Source organism: Orbicella faveolata, unplaced genomic scaffold, assembly GCF_042242905.1.
Source record: "Orbicella faveolata isolate gen_17 unplaced genomic scaffold, um_ofav_v1 contig_26, whole genome shotgun sequence".
Lineage (NCBI taxonomy): Eukaryota > Metazoa > Cnidaria > Anthozoa > Scleractinia > Merulinidae > Orbicella > Orbicella faveolata.
In genome coordinates this window covers 18,926,510-18,950,000 of record NW_028301554.1, presented here as the reverse complement: position 1 = coordinate 18,950,000, position 23,491 = coordinate 18,926,510, and the positions used below count along the sequence as shown (strand labels likewise).

The window sequence follows — 23,491 nt, the reverse complement described above, 5'->3', positions numbered from 1 at the left end:
AGAACAGTTTCTTAGTTCAGGATTAATTTGAAATAGATGGAAGAACGTGGCTTTCTTGTGTACAAGGAACAAAAGCACACAATGCCGAATCTCTGTACATTCCATATTAGAATATGTTATAGATTCTCATAACATGAAGTGACTGCAATAGCAATTAAGGTTAACAAGGAAGCCCTTTCCTTTCAATGCATCTTGGAAAGGGAAAAGGTATTTCGATTGATTGCTCTGGTTTTTCTTTAGTACATCCTGATTGGTTCAATTAAATTCGCGCCACTTATACTCAGCCAGTCGCCACTTGGCCGGATGCGCATTTTCCCGCGCTTGGTTCTGGTTACTTGTATATATTTGCTATCATGAGTCCTCATTGGTTAATTGAGCGGTTTACGTCACTCTGTTGTTATTGGCCCTTGCCTTTGTCTTAATCTGAGTTTACGACACTCAATCAGTGTAAACCGCCCAAGCTCAAGGGCTATTGCGTCCGTCCTCTAACCATAGACTTAATCATCGTCCCGGCATGTTGATGTAGTTGTGAATGTCCTTTAGATGAGAGCCTTTTAAAACTAAAGTGGGCATCGAGCTAGCGCTGAATGCTTCTACGGTCAAGAATTGACCTGCGCGGAATTATTTGCGTAGGAGTGGTGGAAAGTTAAGTGTTTTTCACCGCGCATTCAGTTCTCGTTTTAAGCTATCGAGGTCCCTCGGCGTACGACGCAACGCCCCCGTTACAATTAAAATATTTTGGCTGTAGGTAAATTTAAAAAAGAAATCGGTCGGGAGCTCAATATTCAGAGACTTGTTAAGCAAAATGAAGACACAAAGGAATGACATTTCTCGCAGCTTCATATAAGGTACACTTTAAATTGATTTACCGCCAATTCTGTCAACGTCCCGTGTGGTGAAACAGTAAGTGGTAGCGACTAATATTTCTTACGAGATTAATGGAAATACGCATTATGCAGGTCGATCGAGTCTCCTCTCGCTGGTCAATAAGCAGCTTATTCTATGTAAACTGTTATCATCCTGAATCAATAGAAAAAGCAGAATAAATTAGATTGAAATTTTGATTTAATGGAACATTATTTTGATCTAATCTATTGCGCTGTTATTTTCCTCATCAGGACTTTGCGCTTGCGCGCTCGTTTTCAGCGCAACCAAAATGTTTCCAAATTCGCGATCAGGATTCGAAACACACAAAAGTCGGAGCCATAAATCATGGCTTTAATTCAAGTTTCAGGTTTCAGTGGTATCATTTATGAAAGGGAACAAATATACGCGCTGTAAATGGATCAAAGAGATTTGTAACTCCATGGAAACGAAGCAAAAATATTTCGAGGATTTATAGAAATCGAAAGTGTTCTTTTTTTGCGTCTGAATAGTTATAGAAACGCTAGAAAAAGATTGAGAGAATCAGGCGAAACGGCTGTGGAAACACTCAAGCACGGCTCGTGTTTCTTCAGGTTTCTTGTTCTCTAAAACTTTCACTTCTGTCCCCACAACTCTGTGGAAATACAGAGAACATCTGCTATCATACGTCACTCTGTTATAAGATTCCTGTCATTTCCAAAATTGATTTACCATTCAGAGATTTAATTTGCGATAACTGCTCAGAGTTGCATTTAACAGTGAGAAATGGCATAAACTCGATAATGAAAAGAAATAAAAACAGGATCTGTCAAATTAACAAACTGACGAAGCGGGTCTTTGCGTCAACACAAGTACATATAGAAATGAATTTGAATACAAGTGAGAAATAAATACAGATTCCACTGAAAATTTAAAGCGACAAATGAACAAGATAATTACACAAAATCTATTCAATTATCTCTAGTTCCACATGAGATAATTGAACGAATAGCCTGGGCGGAGGGAAATAGAAAAAGAAATGCAAAAGGAATTTCGCTTTCTTACTGTTTTATAGTTCTTAAGTTCATCATAATTGGTTCCATCAAATTCGCGCCACTTATAATCAGCCTGTCACCACTTGGCCCGATGGGCATTTTCCCGCGCTTGACTCTGGTTACTTGCATTTGCTGTGAGCGCTCATTGGTTCATTTAGTTCACTCTGTTATGATTGGCCTTCGCGTTTGCTTTAATTTGAGTTTAAGACACTCAATCAGTGTAAACCGCTCTAGCTCAAAGGCTATTGCGTCTGTCCTCTAACCATACACTTAATCACCGTCACGGCATGTAGGTGTCAATGTCCTTTAGATGAGAGCTTTTTAAAACTAAAGCGAGCATCTTATCGAAGTCGCGCTCGATACTTTTACAGTCGAGAATTGACCTGTGAGGAATCATTTGCGTGGGAGCAGTGGAAAATGTAGTGTTTTCACCTTGCATTTCTCTGTCTAAGCTATCCAGGTCCCACGGCCAAGGAAGTAACGTCCCCGTTATAATTAAAACATGATGACTGTTGGTAAATTTAAATAAGTAATCTCTCGGTCGGGAGCTAAATAGTCAGAGACTTGTTAAGCAAACTGAAGACACAAAGGAGCGGAATTTTCCGCGGCTTCATATAAGGTACACTTTAAATTGATTTACCGCCAATTCGGTCCACGTCCCGCCCGGTGAAACAGTAAATAGATAGCGACTTAAATTTCTTACGAGATTAATGGAAATACGCATTCTGCATGTCGATCGAATCTCCTCTCACTAGTCAATAAGTAGCTTATTCTGTGTACACTGTTGTCATCCTGAATCAATGAAAAAAGCAGAATAAATTAAATTGAAATTTTGATCTAATTGAACATTATTTTGATCCCATCTATTGCGCTGTTTCTTTTTTTCTAATCAGGAATTTGCGCTTGCGCGCCCGTTTTCCGCGCCGACAAAATGTTTCCAAATTCGCGTTGAGAATTCAAAACATACCAAAACCGTCATAGGATAAAAGTCGGAGCCATAAATCATGGCTCTATTAAAGTTTTCGGTTTCAGTGGTATCATTTATGAAAGGGAACAAATATACGCGCTGTAAATGGATCAAAGAGATTTGTAACTCCATGGAAACGTAGCAAAATTGTTTCAAGGATTTATCAGAAATCGAAAGTGTTCTTTGTGTCTGAATAGTTATAAAAAAGGTAGCAAAAGATTGAGAGAACCAGGCGAAACGGCTGTGGAAACACTCTCCCACGACTCGTGTTTCATCAGCTTTCTCGCTCTCTAACACTTTCACATCTGTCTCCACAACTCTATGAAAATACAGAGAACACCTGCTATCATACGTCACTCTGTTGAGATTCCTGTCATTTCCAAAATTGATTTCCCATTCACAGATTTAATTTGCGATAACTGCTCAGAGTTGCATTTAACAGTGAGAAATGGCATAAACTCGATAATGAAAAGAAATAAAAACAGAACTTTGCTAGTTGAAATTTTGTTCCTTTTTATCGTACGCCTCCGAACAAAATTACACATCACCTATCATATTTAATTTCGCGAGGATCTGTCAAATTAACAAACTGACGTAGCGGGTCCTAGTGTTAACACAAGTACATATGGAAATGAACTTAAATCGAAGTGAGAAATAAATAATTACACAAAATCTATTCAATTATCCCTAGTTCCCCATGAAATAATTGAACGAATAGCCTGGGTGCAGGGAAATAGAAAAAGAAAGAGAAATGGTATTTCGATTGATTTGTCTGGTTCTTCTTACGTACATCATGATTGGTTCAATCAAATTCGCGCCATTTATATTTAGCCAGTCGTCACTTTGCCCGTTGCGCATTTTCCCGCGCTTGGTTCTGGTTTCTTGTATTTGCTATGAGCCCTCATTGGTTCATTGAGTGATTTACGTCACTCTCTTATGATTGGCCTTTGCGTTTGTTTTAATTTGAGTTTACGACACTCAATGAGTGTAAACCGCTAAAACTCAAAGGCTATTGCGTCCGCCATCTAACCATACACTAAATCATCGTCCCGGCATGTAGGTGTCAATGTCCTATAGATGACAGCTTTTTAATCTCATCGAAGTCGCGCTCGATACTTTTATGTCGAGAATTGACCTGCGAGGAATCATTTGCCGAGGAGCAGTGGAAAGTTTACTGTTTTTCCCCTCGCATTCCTCTGTTTAATCTATCCAGGTCCCACGGCCAATGCGAGGAAGTAACATCCCCGTTATAATTAAAACATGATGGCTGTTGGTAAATTTAAAAAAGTAATCTCTCGGTCGGGAGCTAAATAGCCAGAGACTTGTTAAGCAAACTGAAGACACAAAGGAACGAAATTTTCCGCGGCTTCTTATAAAGTACACTTTAAATTGATTTACCGCCAATTCGGTCCACGTCCCGCCCAGTGGAAAAGAAAATGGATAGCGACTTAAATTTCTAACGAGATTAATGGAAATACGTATTCCGCATGTCGATCGAATCTCACTAGTCAATAAGCAGCTTATTCTGTGTACACTGTTGTCATCCTGAATCAATAAAAACGCAGAATAAATTAGATTGAAATTTTGATCTAATTGAACATTATTTTGATCCAATCTGCGCTGTTTCTTTTTTTCTAATCAGAACTTTGCGCTTGCGCGCCCGTTTTCAGCGCCCACAAAATGTTTCCAAATTTGCGTTGAAGATTCAAAACATACAGAAACCGTCATAGAATAAAAGATGGAGCCATAAATCATGGCTCTAATTAAAGTTTTCGGTTTCAGTGGTATCATTTATGAAAGGGAACAAATATAAGCGCTGTAAATGGATCAAAGTGATTTATAACTCCATGGAAACGTAGCAAAAATGTTTCGCGGATTTATCAGAAATCGAAAGTGTTCTTTTTTTGCGTCTGAATAGTTATAAAAATGCTAACAAAAGATTGAGAGAACCAGGCGAAACGGCTGTGGAAACACTCTCCCACGACTCGTGTTTCATCATCTTTCTCGCTCTCTAACACTTTCACGTCTGTCTCCACAACTCTATGGAAATACAAAGAACACCTGCTATCATACGTCACTCTGTTGAGATTCCTGTCATTTCCAAAATTGATTTCCCATTCACAGATTTAATTTGCGATAACTGCTCAGAGTTGCATTTAACAGTGAGAAATGGCATAAACTCGATAATGAAAAGAAATAAAAACAGAACTTCGCTAGTTGCAATTTTGTTCCTTTTTATCGCACGCCTTCGACGGCAAAATTACATATCACCTATCATATTTAATTTCGCGAGGATCCGTCAAATTAACAAACTGACGTAGCGGGTCTTTGTTTTAACACAAGTACATATGGAAATGAACTTGAATCCAAGTGAGAAATAAATACAGATTCAATTGAAAATTTAAAGCGACAAATGAACAAGATAATTACACAAAATCTATTCAGTCTCCATTCGATCAGTGCCTCGTAAAAAATAACAACTCTCCTGCAAGCAACGCGCAAGTTATCGACAGAGAACGGATTGATCATATCGTGAGTACTAATTTCAGACTTGTTCCTAATATTACTATTTGTTTTCTTGGAAGGTTGCTCGTCTTTTCACGTCTGATGGCATTAATTTCTTATTTTGGCTTAAAATTTAATTTTGTAAGTGTGAAGTGTAATACGAACTGGCAGCCTTTTAACTTGAATGGAGCCGGTGAACGACTGCTCTAACATTTCGCTCATGATCTTCGACTGAAATAGTGGAAGAAAAAGACCGCTTTCCGACACATGGCTGATAACAAAATGAAGCAAAATCCTAGTCTATATCTCGCATGTTTCTTTTACAATTAAAACTATCCGAGTTTTCAAAGGAAATTCTCTCCGCACTTGTCATTACTGCGAATATGAACCACTACTTAGAAATTAGTGGCACAATCTGAAAATATTGTTACAGAAGTGAGTTTTATAAGAAACCCGCGATTTTCTATCTCGACTTTTGGTTAAAAATATGTCTACAGTGACGCTGACAGGTTCGCAAATACCCAACATTGCCTGTAATCCAAAATAATATTTATTGTTCGCATTTATCAGCGATCTTCCTTTTTCAAAAGTAGAATCGGTAAGGCCTAAAGTGGCAGAGGTTAGCGTCTGTTTTGGGTTTCTGTAGGACCAACGAACTATATAGATGCCCGTAAGGAGAGGGTAAATTATATTGTCACAAGTCGGTTTTGGTGTTACTGCTGTTGATAATGGTGCAGCAATAAATCTTACTTCTTTCACAAAAGGACGGGATGCCCTAGTAAGTCAAAAAGAAAAAAAAATAAAATAAACCCGACTAGTTCACAGCCGGCGTCTAAAAAGAAAAATGGAAAACAGCTCCGCAAACAGTCGTTTAAACCCATTAACGACAAAGAAAATCAAGAATTGTTCTCCCCAAAAAGAGAATTATTGACTGCGAAATGAAATAATATGTCATTATTATTCCCCCAAATGAAGGTATATACACCTGCTGGTGTTGAATATACCAGGCTGTGCGAGCTGATTGGCGAAAAAGACAACTACCATGGAAACTTTCAGCTCGTAGCTCACCAACAAAAGCGGACATTTATTGACTGGGAAATGAAAGAATATACCATTGTTATTCACCCCCATTTAGGTATATACAGCTGTTAGAGTAGAATATACAGCTTTTCTTCACCAAAGCATTTATTCTAAAGCAAATATTTCGCATTGTTACCTGACCAATGAGCGCACGAGAAAAACTCTGTTTATTAAGGTGATATTTGCCATAATTATATGTCCTGAGCAGGAATTTTATGAAAACAACCATTTGGAATAAAACTATCTTCATATTCTTATTCCATATGTTATCTGTGTACCACTATTTTGCCCAAAACACGAATTTCGCTTATTTCAGAAGCAGAGCCCTCTCTAATTTTGAAGGGAAAAAAGTCTCCTCTCATTTCAAGGTGCAGTGTTACAATTAATTTGAATATATATTAGTTGTTATTAAGTACCTACAGTTTTCTCCCAATAACGAATTTAGTTCATACTTCATACCTCGCCTCGCTCGTCTTCAGACCTCACTTCTTTCCGTCGGCCGGTGTAATTTTACCAGATGGAGAATTCTCATTCGAAGGTTAATTTGATATTTGTTTGCGCTTTTCAAGAAAGAAACCACTAAATCCCTACGAATAAACATAGACTGACGGTTCTTCATTTCTATTGTGGTGCTTGTCATCGCTTCAATTGCTAGTTCGAAGCTGTATGTCAATGTGTCGCCAAAATCTCACACTTCGGGTGTCTTAGTAAACAACACCGAAAACGACCTTCGAACAGAAAATTATTTTGCCGTCAAGCTCATGGAGGAGTGCCTTGTATTACATTTGGTAAGACTTCGGGCAATGTCTTTCTTTTTATCAGTTTTTCCACATCGCAAGAACTGAGATAGGAAAGAAACATCAATATCCTATATATTGGGTCCTTCTTTAGAAGTTAAGAAAAAGGTAAGTTTACCGACATCAAGATAATATTCGGTAGAGTTCGCAAAAGAACAAAAATATCCTGTTTCAAATGAGATTTTAGAGAGAGGATTTTGGGGTCTCACGGGGTCCAGTGGGGTCAAATACTCACCTTACCCTGATAATTTAGGCGTGATTCTTGGTTCTATTTCTGACGCCACTACGACTTTAATTATTATTTTTTTTATTATCTAATAGAGAGGAGACATTTGAAACACTCAATCATCAGACTTTAAGTAAACGTACACTATGCATAAGCGGCGGCGCGTAATATTTACCGCAATAAAAGAGCAGTGTTACGCAAATGATAAAATAACCCGGTAAGCTCATCGACGCAAAGCAGCTCAAGTTTAATGGAGAGTTTGGTGGTATGCGAATCGCAGTGAAACAAACAGATCTTGATGAGGATTGGAGAGACATTTTCTTACGAGGTTCACCCATGAGCTTCGCTCACGATTAAAAAAAAACAGACATCAATTTTGGCCATAAAATTAGCATAGCTTGTCTTGGTTTTCCTGAGACATCCAAAGGCGCTCAGTCACTGTATTTTGAGTTGTTTTGGCCACCTACAAAAATTAATTTTAAATTAAAGAAAACCCGAAAATGGTAGTTTACTAAGATTGAAAAAACACCAACGAGATGATAATAAACCACAAAGGAACAAGGATGGTTAAGGATGGCGAAGGTTAACACAAATTACAAACAACAAACTTGAAAGGTTTAGCCCAAACTTTTTTAAGATGCGCAAACCGCGACCTAGCTACTGTGATCATCACACTTGCAGCTAATAGCAAAACGGACCAAAACTTCCAGAAAAATCAGAGGTCAACGTGTTTAACGTGTGAAGCAGAGTTTTGCACACCTAGGCGAGTTGAACCAATCGCACTAATTGGTGAAGGATACCACGAAAGTACGTTGCTAGTGATATTTTTATCATGCGCTAACAACACTCCCGTAAAACAAATAATTAAGTTGATAACACTCAAACGCGCAACGCGTACAGTGCCAAAGCAGAGACAAAGAAAAAACAATGACAGCTCCAGACGCAGCAGATGAAAAATCCACCCGCCGGTCAACCAATCATGCCGCGATGTTAAGCCGCGCTATGTCACACCCGGTCTATGACGGAAAAGTTTGCTAAGACGTACTTTCCTTCAATGCACGGCGAAGCCCGAGGTCGACATGCTATAATAAAATGACTGATGCGTTGTTTACGCGTTATCATTATGATGACTGAGGTTCAATAGATAGTTTGCTTTAGTGTAAAGTTAGGTTCACAGTTGGCAAAAGAAGATAAAGGTAAACAAAAACTTTACAGACCAGAATGGGCTGCAATTTGCCGTACAGAACTTTGGACTAAATTACTTATAAACTAATGAAATGAATCTGTCCATTTTGCAAACTATCTGAGATGCCATATAGAAATCAACGCAGAAAACAGAAACAATATCAATTTTCTTTAACTTGTTTCCATGCTCCACGACTGTATCTATACAGCTGAGTCCACCATTCATTCTATGTTGTAGTTTGACGATTCTTACTTCATTTTATTACAGAAATTTCATCTGTCGTTTCTAACTTGGAAAATATTTATATTTTCCAAGTTGTAGTGGTGAGACGATTTCACTCCTTCACTTCCTGTTAGACATTTGGATCCCCGGGGGGCAACTCCCAAATGAAAAGGTCAGGGATGCTGGTTGGAAAATTTGAATTTAACTCCTAAAGAAGACTAATGCGGGCGTTACTCGAGCTTCATTAGACCCTAAAAGATACCACTTAAAACGGAATAGGTTCGATTACTAGCCACTGTTCAAGAAAGGATCCCGCGCGCACTTGTAGACCCGACTCGCGTACCCGAGAGATCAGCGGAAAACAAATGAGAGCGTTTCTCTTATTACCATTTCTTCGAGCGCACTCTAAAGGATACTTTAACAGCTAAGAATGGTCACGTTTCGTCATCAACACCCTAAGTGAAACCAGAATCCTCGATTTGTACCCGAGACGACGAGAATCCCCGACCTTTTCATGGAGGAGCCTCCCCCCACCACCCCCCACGTTTCGAACATCGCGCTGTCCAAGGCGGTTTTACAGTCCCTTGTACCGTGTCAACTTTGATATTCTTTGAATTTCTGGCGCAAATACTAAATATCTTACCACGGACATGATATACACTGAATAGATTTTCGAACGAACGTTTTTATAAATAGAAGCTAACTATATCAATAGCTCATTTCCCCCAAAGTGTCCGCTTATACAGGTTTAACCGTACTCGATTGCCGAAAACTGAGGAAATATTGACAATCATAAAATTGGTGAGCTGTATGAATTTTCGAATTATGATTCAAGCCGTAATTAAAAGTTTTTGACGATCAACAGACAAGAGAATTGAGGAGAATTCGAACGAAGCGTTTCGCTATTATTTACACAGTATTGCAAATAAATGCCTCAAAGGTGAATACAGACATGGCGAAATGATTTGAACAAAATAGTTGATAACTAGAAAACAAGACATGCACAAGACTGGAAGTTCAGCAGTCACTAATATTGTCTTGGAAAGGGAAGAAAAAAGAGAAAAAAGAAATAAAAAGAAGTTATTACAACACGGGGTATTCGTATTTGGTAACAAATCCAAGTATGAACCCCGCCGAACAGGGTTTAACTTTGTTGAGCGGACGAGACTCGGTGCTGTCTTTGTGGTATTATGACTCTACGTTGGATAATTTTTTTTTTCTCTCAAAAGGTAACAAAGAAAGAAAAAAAATCTCTGATATCGCCTGGGAAAATAAAGAACGAAAAAAATAGGAACGAAAATGAGAATCCGATTATACTTGCTTTGCTGATCGGAAAAGAAGCCGTACTGACTCGGACGAGGATCACCAACAACTTCATGAATGTTTTCAACGGTGTTACATCTCCTCGTGTATTCTCTTACCGTTTCGTTTTGCCAATGGGCTTTAACCTTAACTTAACCTGCGGATTAAAACCTCAAGTCAGTGGCATCAAAATGTCACTATTTACAGACGATATATTTACCAAGTTGAGTGGCTCATAGCCACTTTGATTTTGTGCGTGGGAATCTATACATCTAGTGATGGACTGATAAATTTCTGTTCTAACCATTTTCTTAACAAGATATCCCTTAAACCATTCGGACAAGACTGTCGTGTGAAAGTGAAGAATGATCATCGCAGTTAATTTTCCAATTTAAGCAATTGGAAAGAAGAAGCCTGAAGGCTTCTTCTTTCCAATTGCTTAAATTGGAAAATTAACTGCGATGATCATTCTTCACTTTCATCTACAACCGCAGTTCATATATGAATTATTTATTTCATATAAACTTCACATCAAGACTGTCGTGTATTAACTATCAATTCAAATAAGAAACATAACCTTACAATAAAGAACGTTTCTCCGACTTGCTAAAGATTATCCCAACACTGTGTTGTTATTTACATACATTTGCCACCTGCTGCAAGTTCAGCTCAGAATAGACGGCGACTCAAAAGGAAAGCTCGGCTTTATCGCCCAAGATCTATAAGCGCAGTTCGTTAAGCCTTTTATGGCCCAAGATTAATCATCGTCCTCTTTTTGCATACCACTTGTCGAGCAGATATGAGATCATTATGAATTTTTAGGACATTAAGAGAAGTCAAAGGCATATTTACAGGTGATGACGAAATAAAATTTCTAGAATGGGACTATGTTTCCATTTTACGTTTCCATGTTGACCATCAAAAACGTTAACTATTCAACAGAATCACAGGTTTATATAAAAAGAAGCAATCACTTGTCACAATGTTATCAATATTTCATAAGTGAAAACGCATGCAAGTCCGTTAAGCCACATTCAATGAAAGCTGAACTTTGCGTCGTTAATTAGAAAAACTGACTACATTTATTATTCATAATTCGCATTTGAACAAACGTGTTTTTATTTCTTACCATCTCAACGAGAGTCTCTTTCGGGGAAGTGGCTATGCACTACCACCAAGCCCAATAAATAAAAAATAAGAGCAAATTTAAGATAAGAATCCCTTGTGTGAAGAGCAGCGCTGCTTACAAGGTGAGTGATGTTTCTCTGTTACACGTTCAAATGAAAACGACAGTAACAGCAATGTCAACAGTGTATCTTGCCAAGAGTCTGTTTAACAGCAAAGTTGATTACGCCATTAATTCTTCTTACTAAAACGGCTGCAATTTCAACCTGTTATCGAAAAGATTAAGGTATCCAAGGTCATTCGACAAGACTTTCGTGTGGAATTTTGTTCTGAGCGTAACTAAGCCTTAGCGGCCGCTGGCAAAGCAACTAAAACAAATTACGACACCATCACGAATCGACAAGTTATCAGTCGTTTTCAGAGAGATGTTTTTCACAGGAACCGAGCAGAGCTGTAAAGAACTTCAAAACGAAAAGGAAAAGAAAAAATGCGCAGTGTCCATTTCAGATACTGATCAATTCAATTAAGACATGTCAGATAAAATACATTAAGGGTGGATCAACCATAACGTTGTTGATGGAGGAGCGGGGGAATTGCATTCATTTTAGTTGCTCGATAATTGTTTTCCCCTCCACAACCGTTTTCCTTGATAATCTTTTATAATCTGAAGCGTCTGCTGAATGCTTTCTGGGGATTTGTCAGCCAATCCCCCATCAATAATTTAATGGTATACCTTGTCTCGTTTTTTGAGGTGAAATAGAAAGCTGTCCTGCGCTATACTCGGCCGTCGTCAACCTTTTAAGTTGAGGCTAGAGTTTATTAATTGATCACGAAACAAATGAAAGAGTTGAGAAAATTGTTGACACTGTAGAAAGAAAATAACGGCTACATTTTTCTCAGGATCGGTTCTACGGAAAGAGCGTACGCCGTAGTTTGCTTATTAAACTCCAAATACCATAAACAAAAAGTCAAAACTGGTGGAAACTTTATTCTCACGGAATCTCCTGTTACCCGGCGATCATTTAACAAATGCTTAACTTTCTTGGAAAAAGGGTAGACTCTGCGAAGATGCTCTACGCTATGCAAACGGTGATTATTATCCGTATTGCCTCTGAGGAATTGTTTATTGCCTTGGTCAAAATTGAGACGGTTCATTTTTCTGAAAAATGTGCGAAACATTGAGTTTATAAACACAAAATTCGAAATGCAAAAGAATTCGCAGCCTGTTATGACAATAGAAACCTTCCTCTTTCCAACTGAGTTTTGATGAATTAGCGTTTGTAGCAGCAGAAAAAAGTCGCAACATTTTAAATATTTAACGTTCTTAGCATTCGTAAACATCACAAGGAAAAACAGGTGTTCATTAATAAATGGACTCCTGGAATAAGCATTGGTGATGGGACAAGTTAGCAGCTGACATTCAACCAATGTGGGACAATTTAACGAGGGAGACTCGTGTTTCATGTCCCCAGCAACATGTACATCAGTACATATTGTTCTTTCCAGCGATGAAGAGTATTCGAAACTTGAGTCTTCAACTCCTCCGTACATATACAAAACGCCATGCTCCAGAAACCAAAAACTCTTGAAATAACATCAGTCAATTTTTTAAGGTCCTCGTCCTCTCCCCCTGAAGACACATTATAAAACTACGATTACAGACCTTTTCCTCCCTCTATAGTTCTTCCGTCCTCACTACACCCCCCCCCCCTCCCCCCACATATTCTCCGTCATTTTCCCTGTCCACAGTAGCCTGCAGATATTTTCCGCCATATTGAAAACTTTGTCAGTAAGAAAAAGATTTCACACTCCCTTCCACTGCACAATAATTCGACATGATAGCTAAGCGACGGTCGGATCAAGGGGATGCTCTGCTTGCAGAATAAGGAATAAGTCACTGAAAGTGTCTTGGGTTAAGTAAACTGATAGCCATAGAAGCTTAGCTAAGAAAAATCGTTTTTCAGTCTATCAATTAACCGATATCGTTCAGTCCTTCATCTGCTCCTGCAACTCTCCTTACTGTGTTATTGGACATCTTACCTATGACTATTTTTATCATGTTTCAAGTTTACTGAGCAACCTTTCCTTCAGTCAAAGTCTCAACGATCTCAATCAGAAAATCTTTCTCATTTATAATCTTCCTTTGAATTTGGTGTGACCCTTTCCTTGTGCTGAAGACGAGAAGATCTTGGAAAGTTTGTCCTGTGCTTCGTTTCCTTCCATAACGCCACTGCCTTGCTGATTACAGCTTAATATTCTTTAAATGGTGGCCAGGCCCGCTAACGGAAATATGAGGGAGGCTTTAATCATCTCCTTCCTGTTTACTTAAGCGTGTTTTTAGGCGTTTTAGGGCACTGCTCATTCGACTGAGAGTGAGAAAACGTACTCAGCAATGACAGCCTCGATTTCTTCAGAATGGATGCCATTTTGACACATGTAAAAACCTGGGATCTAGTTCTGTGAAAATCTTCGAGGCTTTCATTCACCACCCTTCGATCTACCGCTTCCATCGCGCCTGGGAAAGGAAAACACGTTTAAAACCCTTGAAAAGCATCTTCACTTTTTGAAACAGATGTCTTACGGTATTTTTGCGGGCCGAAGATGGGTCAATAGCCGGCTGTTTTGACCGGCTACCAGCCCGTATTGACAGCCCTGAATTATTTGAAATTGTGAAATCTCGGTAAATGACGTGTTTGCTTTGATTTTAAGTTTTCATGATTAGGATTTAGTGATTGTGGTTGTCACCACAGATGTCAGAAATGGTTAAGAAAGATGTTGTTGATTTATTGGTGACGAATGACACTACAAGGTATACTCTCATGAATAATAAACGATAAATGAAGTGAGACTTGATGTCTCCCAAGAATGACAGTATAAGAGATATGTTCCATCTTCAGATTTTTATAAGACAACATGGTTTGAGTAGAATTGGAATACGGTTTTGCTTCCTTAATAATAAATAAGCTATTAGCTGTTTGGTTTCCAGTTATGAATAAGGTCTTGGGTGTGTTTCACCCCTGGCCGAAAAAGGTCAACTTTTATATCTTAAAGTTGGTTTAAATTGGACTTTTATCGTATAAACGTTTAGATTTACCTTATACCTTACTCTAGAGCTCACACTTATAGGCTTACATTCCCTATGACTTAAAGCTATAAGAAAGTATATTTTCAGCAAATGACTTTGATGTATGTAATCATATTTCATAATCAGACCTATCCCTTATCATAGTGAAACAAATTGAATGATTGTGAAAATGATTATTGATGAGAAAACATGCATAAGCCAGCGCCGCAAAAAAAAAAAAAAAGGAGTTTAGAAGAAGGCTAAATCGGGCTATCGCTAACATGACAGAGAGGTTATGACTGAAGGAACAGAACAAGTCTGGAACATCATAGCTGATGTGAGTAAAACCAACTAAATCAAATAATAAAAATGTAATTATTCGTTGGAGGACCTCTGTTCGAAGCGTTTGCTACACCTCCTTTCACAACTGTATAAACAAGCGAGTTCTCTTCACGTACCTTTGTTACTACGATCAAGAAAAAGAAAAATTAACATGTTCATAATTAGCTATCGTGAATATAATTTACCTGACACTGGATAACGTATTTTCAAAGAGAACTAAGTTCGTGTCGTAGTTTCTGAAAATAGATTAAAGGTTATAACCTTGCATCGTCTTTCTTTAAAATCAAAAAAAAAACTGTTCATTTGTAAAATACTCAACATAAATACGACCAGAAGCGTATCCTTCTAACACAACAAAAAGCATGCTTTTGAGTTTGATTGTTGTTGTTATGAGGAGAGCCTGACTCTTTCCTCACATATAAAACCCGTCCGGTCCTTTTGGCGTTTCATGGGCAGACGAGGAGTCTTAAAAGTTAAGCCGCAATTCTTCAAGTTCTTCGTTTGTAATCCGTGTTAATCTTCGCTATCCTTAACCATGCTCGTTAAGTTTTGGGTTATTATTACATCCTTGGTGTTTTTCTAACTTAGCCAAGTATTATTTTGAGGTTTCCTTCCATTTCAAGGTGATTTTGTACATCGCAAAAAAAAAATGATTCAAAACTCGTGGCAATGCTCCTTTGACGTCCACGGGAATTTTATGAAGCTTTGTAATATGGCTGATAATCAAAGGCACACACTCTTTCACATTGTAAACAAAGTGAGCTCTCCTCCTCCTTCTTATGATGATCGATGGTGAATAATTACTTTCACAGAGTTGAAATGCCGGCTTTGAAAAAGATCAAAGTCATGACCCCTTTAAAAGATCGATAGCAAGAAGTGTGAAATGGAGAAAGGGGAACTGGTTTATTTTGACATTTTTGGCTCGATTTTTAATAGTGTTTTGCATGCGTTTCTATGATGAATGAAATGTCTGTTACAAGAACTTGGGGTCCAAATACACAAAGAGGCTTTCAACACTGGAGTGCGGTTTCATAAGAACATCTAAAAGGAATCCCGCCGTAGAAGATGTTAAGCTGTCTAATATCGGTTGTCAATTAAAATAACAAAGAAGGGTTGCTCTTGCAAAGCACTTAACCCAGTTTACAGCCTTATAATTACCAAGGGTTATTCTTTAATCCTAGCCACGGGTTGTAAAGAGATGTTATATTTTGCTGGAGACTGCACTTTTAGTAAAAGCAGCGAGTGAAAAAACAGTCTGCAGCTGTCCGCGGTTCCAGCCACAGTTGTCAAGCTTGTTCCAGGTCAGTGCATGCTTATGTAATAGTAGCTTCTGTGCATGGGTAGGTAAATGATAATCCTTCACTTTAGTTTTAAGATAACCTTGTATTTATCAGCCATAAGTATTTAATCCGCCGAAGGTTTCAAAGCGACATAGCTTTCTGGCGGATACACAAAAACAGCAGCATGTGATACTTTAATTACTATTCCAGCATAACTCTCGTTTTAAGGTCTGCACTCGTCTAGCGGGTACCGTACTGTACAAAAATCCCATCTTTGAATAACGTGCTAACTGTAAAACACATCTGAGACAGTGAAAGTAAAACAGAACTTAGAGAACCGACAGATGAGGCATTTTAACTTTTTGCTCTTCGTTTAATTACAAGAGTATGTAGCTATTCAAGTGAACAGACAATAACTTCGCTCTATTGTGAACGAAGGTAAACCTTTTACTACTGTATTTTAATATACCTAGTCAACTGTAAAAGCCAGCGATTTCAAACAGAATTATATGTTAGAGGACACTTGGTAACATTCCCTACATCTTTTACTTTAGTATAAAGATCTCTTGACAAAAGACGAAAATGAAAGATTTCATTAATCGCCAGTCTGGTAATCTGATAATCTGCGCGTATATATACTGCCAATTTTGAAGAAGACAACTAAAATTTTACGATATTTTAGAGAGGAAGCCACATCAGCCTTACAAGTTAGCTGTAGTTTTCATGCGGGTCCTCCATCCTGGTTGAACTGGAATTTGGAGTGTTGGTTTTTGTGTAGGAAGGAAAACCGAACAACCCGGAGAAAAACTCCCGGAGAAAGGCGAGAGAAAATAACAAACTCAACCCACTTATGGCACCGGGCCGGAACCCAGCCCGGGCCACCACCATCCCTGCCATCCCTTCTTCCCAAATCAGTTTTGGCAAATTGTCGATCGCCCATCTACCTAGACCATAGACCTTACTGACGTAGTCTGGCCCACAAGATGTCGTATGAAAGAACTGCGATGATTTCAATCGTCTATTTGTACAATATAACAGTCAGACGATGAAGGTGTGGCGTCGAATACTCTACGTCCATGCCATTATTCTTCCTTTTCTCTCCTACGGCTGTATAGTTTGGGGCAACACTTATGTTCATAATATTAAACCACTTCAAATAATACAAAGGAAAGCAATCCGTTTAATTACTTTCTCAAATTTTGATGCACATACAAGTCCTTTGTTTGCTAAGCTTAACCTTCTTAAACTTCAAGATTATATTAAGCTTCAAACTCTCTTTTTTATGCACCAGTTTAATACTGGCAAACTACCAAAGATCTTTGATTCGTTTTTTGTCAAAACATCTTGTAAACATAATGTAAATACTTGCTTTGCATCTAGATCTACTTTCTATCTTCCAAAAATTCGAACAAATTATGGCAAATTTAATTTTCGATTTAATGGACCTAAATTATGGAATGAACTCGATGAAAGATTCAAGTGTTGTACTTCTAATCAATTTAAAAAAGAATTAACTTCACATTTCATTAGTCTCTATTAATCTTTACTGCTATTTTGATGGTATATATCTATTTATTTTGTTTTGCTTTGTACATTTACTCTTGTACCAAGTTTATGATATTTATGTGTACCGATGTATTTGTTGTGCCTCTTTCCTGACTCTCACATTTTTAATTATTATAATTACGGTCACCCAACTAGTTTAGCTTTTTAGTTATTTTGGGTGTCCCACTACTGTATGTACTGTACTGTTTATTTGTTTATTTATAATTATAATCTTGTAAATTCTTTTAGTTGTTTACAGTAGTAGAAATAAACTGTTGTTGTTGTTGTTGTTTGTCCAAAAAACACTTCTTAACCGTGACATGTTCTTTTGCTCCGAGAATTGAATCTCAAGTCAGTTCTATATCAATATGCTTCCAGTCCAATCGGTGGATTTAACTGACCCTAGTGTGTGACCATTCAAATTAAACCTATTGAGAGGATCTCTTTGGTTTTTAATATTGTGAAAAAAAATTAATATAAATAAATATATCTTTTTCTAAAAAAAAATTTGAACTTCAGCACTATGGGTATGAGAAATAAAACTGCTGAGCCCTTACCATAGTCAGTGTACGATGCATCTAGCTGCATATACTTTAGGTTCTGCTAGCAAGTAAAAAAGAGAGAAAAAACTTTAGAATTTCCTTAAAATTAATATTGTAAGGAATCGGTGACGTCCTTTATGAAAAAGGTTAATCGTCAAGGGGACGAAAATAATTGTACGCGTTTTTGAAACGACCTTGGAGTGCTTATTCGAAGTAGATTCCACTTCAGTGTGTTGTGCTCCAACATGATCTCGAAAATTAAGTGCAAAGTCTGAGTGGCTCGTAGAAAGGTGCAAGAACTGTCTATTGTATAATTCGACTGGTCTAAACACAATACAAGTTCCAAACGAGGTGATATTCCTCAAAATCACAAGGACATTAATACTTGGGTGAGAAAATTTCCATGAATTTTAAGTCTCGTCACCACCTTTAAGTGTAAATTTTTTTTCCAACGTTTAATAATCTCTTTTGTGTGGCAAATAAAATAAAAACAAAAATAAATAAAGAAGAATCAGTTACAATGTCATGAGCATAATTTATGCTCCAAACTGTCTGAATTTTTTCATTGGTCTAAAGAAAAAAAAATACGATACTTATTGTCTTGCATATCGAAATTGCGCAAAAAATTAATATATAAGGGAGCAAACGCGCCAGTTGCTAACTGACAACGGCAAGCAGAAACCCGTCTGCATGCTAATTATGTACATAAAAGAAATACTAACGACTTTTCTTCAATCGAAACGTTTGCCCCTAAATCTCGGCAATTCAGGACAGGACGTTTCCGAGTTAATTTGCCCAAAAGCGCAGTCACTCACTCGTTTTTCCTATTAAAACAGAGTTTTAATTTTACGAAAACGTTGATCCATCACCGATTGATCAACGATAAATGCAAAGAGCGTTAATTTTTATCCGCCGGTTTGTCAGCAGGTAATTATTAAACCTTCAGTTATTGAAATTACGGCCATGCAAGTAGGGAATCTTGCCTGATCGGAAAAAGTAATCCTATGTGCTTATGATTACGATCACACATGTAATTATATTCGTAATAACAAACTTTACACTTCTATTGGAAACCTGTCGAGACAGGACTGAACTAGCCAGTCAGCTGTAAAACCAGTCACCGCTGAGGACTCAGTAGTTTTCTTCAACTATTGTCTACACTGAAGTGGCCTGAGAATGTTTGGAATTTTCAAGGCTTTTACGCCTAAATGAGATCAAACGTACATACTGCATGAGCTGGGACTCGAGCTTGTAGGTTTGTGTTCAACGCAGATATAATAATTAAGGGACCAGGGTCGATTAACCTCTGTAAAGGACAGATTTGGTTTGTCAGCTCTACGTTTCTTTGGATTACACCAGTAGACAACAATACACATAGCCAAAAAGGCTGACACCTCAGATATATATAGCTGGATATATCGTAAAAGGCTATCTAGGTTTGTTCGGACCGCTTTTCAGTTCGACGCATAAAATCACTGTTGTCATCCGTTAGGACATAGCGTTGAAAAGCTAGTTTAGTTATGGAACTTGGGGGTAAAAATTCAGTCACAAATCAAGAAAGATTTCCTGGTTTAAGCAAACAACAAATCTGCGTTTATTATGCGCCTTGAGTGGAGTAGGCCGGGTACAATGCAGTACTCCAAATTGAGGGCCGTAGCTCGTAACAGGCAAACCGAGGCACTTGCCTCAGTCACTTTTTGCGATTTTGTTGTTAATACCTAAGAGAATTTAACCCTGGACATGGCCTCAGCCATAACTTTTCATGGACATTCCCACTCAGTCGATATTTTTTTCCGGTTACTGACAGCCCTGAAATTACTTGAGAGTTTTATTATCTACTTTCCACAGCTTTTAACATGAGTGCTGCACGATTACCGACGACCTAGTCGTTAGAGCAACGGTTATCTCACGGATATCCCCGGGGGAGGTACTTTGGTTCTAGGTGGGGATGTGCCGCTTGGACCCTGGAACCCTTAGCCTATACCAGAGCTAGTTCAGCTGAATTTTGCTACCCTATACTAAAGTAAACTCTCCAAATCCCCCCATCTATCGACACTGTTGAGGCTGATTTGCGTAAATTTAAACTTGCTAATTTGATTTTTTTATATTTTTGAGTGGCAATTCCTGGTTTCCTTAGTGTAGGTAAAATCTTCAACCAACTAGTCAGTTTTGTGAAAAATGATACCCTATTCTATACCCAAACGCTCTGATTTATATACCCTATCCTAGAGTAAACCGCTTGAAAACCATACCCTTCACAACGGTACATACCTATATAGCCCATATATGGCAGTGCCCCCCCGGGCGGATATCAAAGAAATTTTCTTCTCCTCGTGTGACCCACAATTTCCTTTCCATAGAGCTAACGCTCGGAAGTAAATACTTGGGTTCATTTCCAGCAATCCAAATTACTTTAGACTTAATCCTCTACTTCCAGCTCCCAGACAAATAGAGACTTTTACGAAAAAACAAGCCTGCTGACTTCGAAGAATGCAGATAGGACTTGTACAAAAGACTGAAGACTGCGAAAAGCATTTTTTTTTTTTACATCTAGTTTTTCACTCGAAATGCCGCGCTGATAAGCAGGATCCTTATCAGAGCTTGCCTTTAAGCCGACGTTTAGGGCTAAATATGAAGTGTTTTGCAGTCTAGTACTAAAGCAAGTCTGGACACTGTTAACCGAATTTTGGCATCTCTTCCTAATGGTATATGGCGTCTTAAAAGACCAGCCATATACAGGAAGAAAGGTATTTTTGAAGAATTCTTTCCGTACCTTTTTTTGAACTTGGATTAAACTACTGTAGAAAATATAAATTTGTTCCTGGAATTCAGTTGCTTATGTGGGCGATTGTCTCATTTTGAGTTTCATTTTGAGGGGGAGAGCTTTTTGAGTTGGGCTGTATGAGCCACTGTTTCTTTAGGCCCCACTGAGATCAGTACCTGCCAGTTACCCGGGCAATTACCAGCAAGACAGTACAAAGGACTCCACGCGCTGGCCATACAAACATTAATTGGTTAATGATTGATTTTACATTCATAACGAACCAATAGGCTTACACCAATCACTGACTGTTTGGTTTTCGCACTTCCCAATTGTATGTACCTCCAGGTGCCCCACATGTGCGTCAAAAGACCATTTTACACGAAACCACAGCTAAGACTGAAGTGAAAGTTAACTCCAGTGTACTCGATCTACTCTTTTTAACAGGCTCAAGAGGCGAACCTTCATTCGAGAGACGAATTCTCAAAGCCGAGAGAGGAACAGAAGAACTATGATGGAGCATTTTGACGTGGCAGTGTCAAACAACAGCAATGTAAATATTTCACAAGACGACAGGGATATTTCTACCAAGTCAGACGCTGGTTTTATTGTTATTTTCGTTACGCTATCCATTCTTGGACTTTTCATAATTGGTATCAACGCCCTGGTCATTTATCTGGTGCTGACCAGGGAATATCTCAAGACCGTCACCAACTTCTGCCTTGCAAGTCTGGCCGTATCTGATATGCTCTCAGGGCTCTATGCTGTACCGCTTATTATTACCTGTAATTCTCGCGCTAGCACCATTAATATCTGTATAGCCATGGACTTGGGTCTAAGATTTCTATCGATATCGACCGTGCTGCACCTTCTATTGATTACAATGGAGAGATATTTCACTATAGTTTTCTCGGTAATGAGAACTACCTCTGTTATCTCCAAGAGAACCTGCCTGGCAGTTTTGGTGCTAGTCTGGGCACTCTCACTTTTCGCCTCACTCATTCAGCTATCATTCATCAACGAAAAAACGAAGGAACCCAGTGTAGACGATATCATTTACGATTTCATTTGCCTTGCACTCTTCGTTGTGTTTCCTCTTGTAACTATGGCAGTGGCGTACATTCACATTTTCTATACCCTGAGGAAACACTGCAAGCGAATCAAGCGGGACGTCTCACATCTCTCTTCAGAATGCATGGAACACAATGCAAAGAAGGAAAGGAAAGCACTGATCATCTACGGTGCAATGATCTGTGTCTTCATCGTCGGATGGTTCAACTATTTTTTCAGATCGTTGCAAGAGGATTTAGGAAACGGATATGGGATTCCCTTGTGGGCTGACGGCATTCTGATACCGTTACGGTTCTCCACCGGGTTTTTTAACCCATTGCTGTACACGTTCCTCAAGCAGGACTTCAGACGAGCGAGAAAATCCTTCCACTTCTTTGGCGGGAGAGAACGAACTTCGTCTTTTCAAAGAACATCTTGGAGTGTTTCTTCTACCAGAAGGACCTATCTTTCGTCTGTTTCATCCGCCGATCACGCGGCCTCCTCTGTTTGATTCAGGTTATTAGTTGGCACATCGATCAATAACGTTTTTCCCGCAAAAATAAACATAATCGCGAAAAGTTTTCCTGCGGCCCCTTTTTGTAATGCTTTTCACGAACTTTGAACTTCGCCTAGGCTCGATTTCCGCCGCTCTCTCGGGCCCGGTCGGCTGGTAATCGAGCCTAAACTTTGCTGGAAGGCTAGGCTAGGCAAGGGTATCTGGTATTACAATCTAGGGTACAATGTAAACATCAGTGACACTAGAAATGTACACCTGTAATTAACAGATGGAAGTTACCGTTCTGTACTAGTCCATGGCATGAACACATAAGAGACTCTTCACGAGAAAGTTAAGGCCCAGAAAGAATATACACATACACAAATATGAAATTTGTAAATATTCGTATGATTTGAAGAGACTGACATTTGTGAACGTGACAATCGTGATCTACAATAATATTATAAATTTGATTTCATTCAGAGTGGTTTGCACCAATACTGCTCTTTTTAAAAAGAACATTCTGTGTCTATCACACAATAAAGTACGTTATGCAAAGTTACCTGTAGCCTCTGGGTAACTCACGCAATCTCTGATATGGTGGTAGAGTCACGCATTCCTGTAGGAAAGCCACAGTATCAGGATGTGATATCCTCTTCACACTAAAATATATGAATTAAGAATGTAATAAGATTAAACATACAATTGTGATCCAATGCCATCTGAGTCTGGGGGAATTTGTAAAGTTATTAAAGCAATGGGAATTCTTGTTAGACATTTCAATAGCACCCCTAGTAATTAAACCACAATGTATTTTCTGGGTGTTGCTCAAGCTTACTGTAATCCCGACAGGGTAGCAGTGTACTAAAGCACTTCTATTTCTGAGTCAGAGTGATCTTAATGAGACCAGTGGGGAAACTATTGGGAGGTATAAACTGTCTAGTTCCCTCCACTTACTCAATGGTTCCAACTTCTTGGTGCTTTTTCTACTGAAAAAATATATTCATGTATGGGTTATTGACCAAGAATGATGTCAAGATGGCTGGATATTGCCTCAGTTCTTTTTTTGTGTGTTTATGGACCAAGATGGAGTTGAGGTCCAC

At 38.5% G+C, this 23,491-nt stretch overlaps 1 protein-coding gene and 1 long non-coding RNA gene across 3 annotated transcripts in view; one reads left to right on the top strand and one right to left on the bottom strand.

Annotated features, from left to right (window-relative positions):
* LOC149108424 (uncharacterized) overlaps positions 1-23,491 on the bottom strand; it is a 28,668-nt gene that overhangs the window by 839 nt on the left and 4,338 nt on the right. Inside the window, exon 3 of the long non-coding RNA XR_016208997.1 lies at positions 22,952-23,050. This is a non-coding gene — a long non-coding RNA (uncharacterized LOC149108424). The remainder of the gene's footprint in view (positions 1-22,951; positions 23,051-23,491) is intronic.
* Positions 5,186-23,171, top strand: LOC110042150 (histamine H2 receptor-like). Of its 2 annotated transcripts, XM_020747499.2 has the most exons (3): positions 5,186-5,397; positions 15,896-16,015; positions 21,290-23,171. In XM_020747499.2, the coding sequence occupies exon 3, from the start codon at positions 21,354-21,356 to the stop codon at positions 22,401-22,403; it is 1,050 nt and encodes a 349-aa protein (XP_020603158.2). In that variant the 5' UTR covers positions 5,186-5,397; positions 15,896-16,015; positions 21,290-21,353; the 3' UTR covers positions 22,404-23,171. The 2 variants fall into 2 exon arrangements, with proteins under 2 accessions (XP_020603158.2, XP_020603161.2); XM_020747502.2 differs by lacking the exon at positions 15,896-16,015.

Excerpts from the sequence above, each read along its gene's own strand:
- LOC110042150 (XM_020747502.2), top strand. The coding sequence starts at position 21,354 with ATGATGGAGCATTTTGACGTGGCAGTGTCAAACAACAGCAATGTAAAT.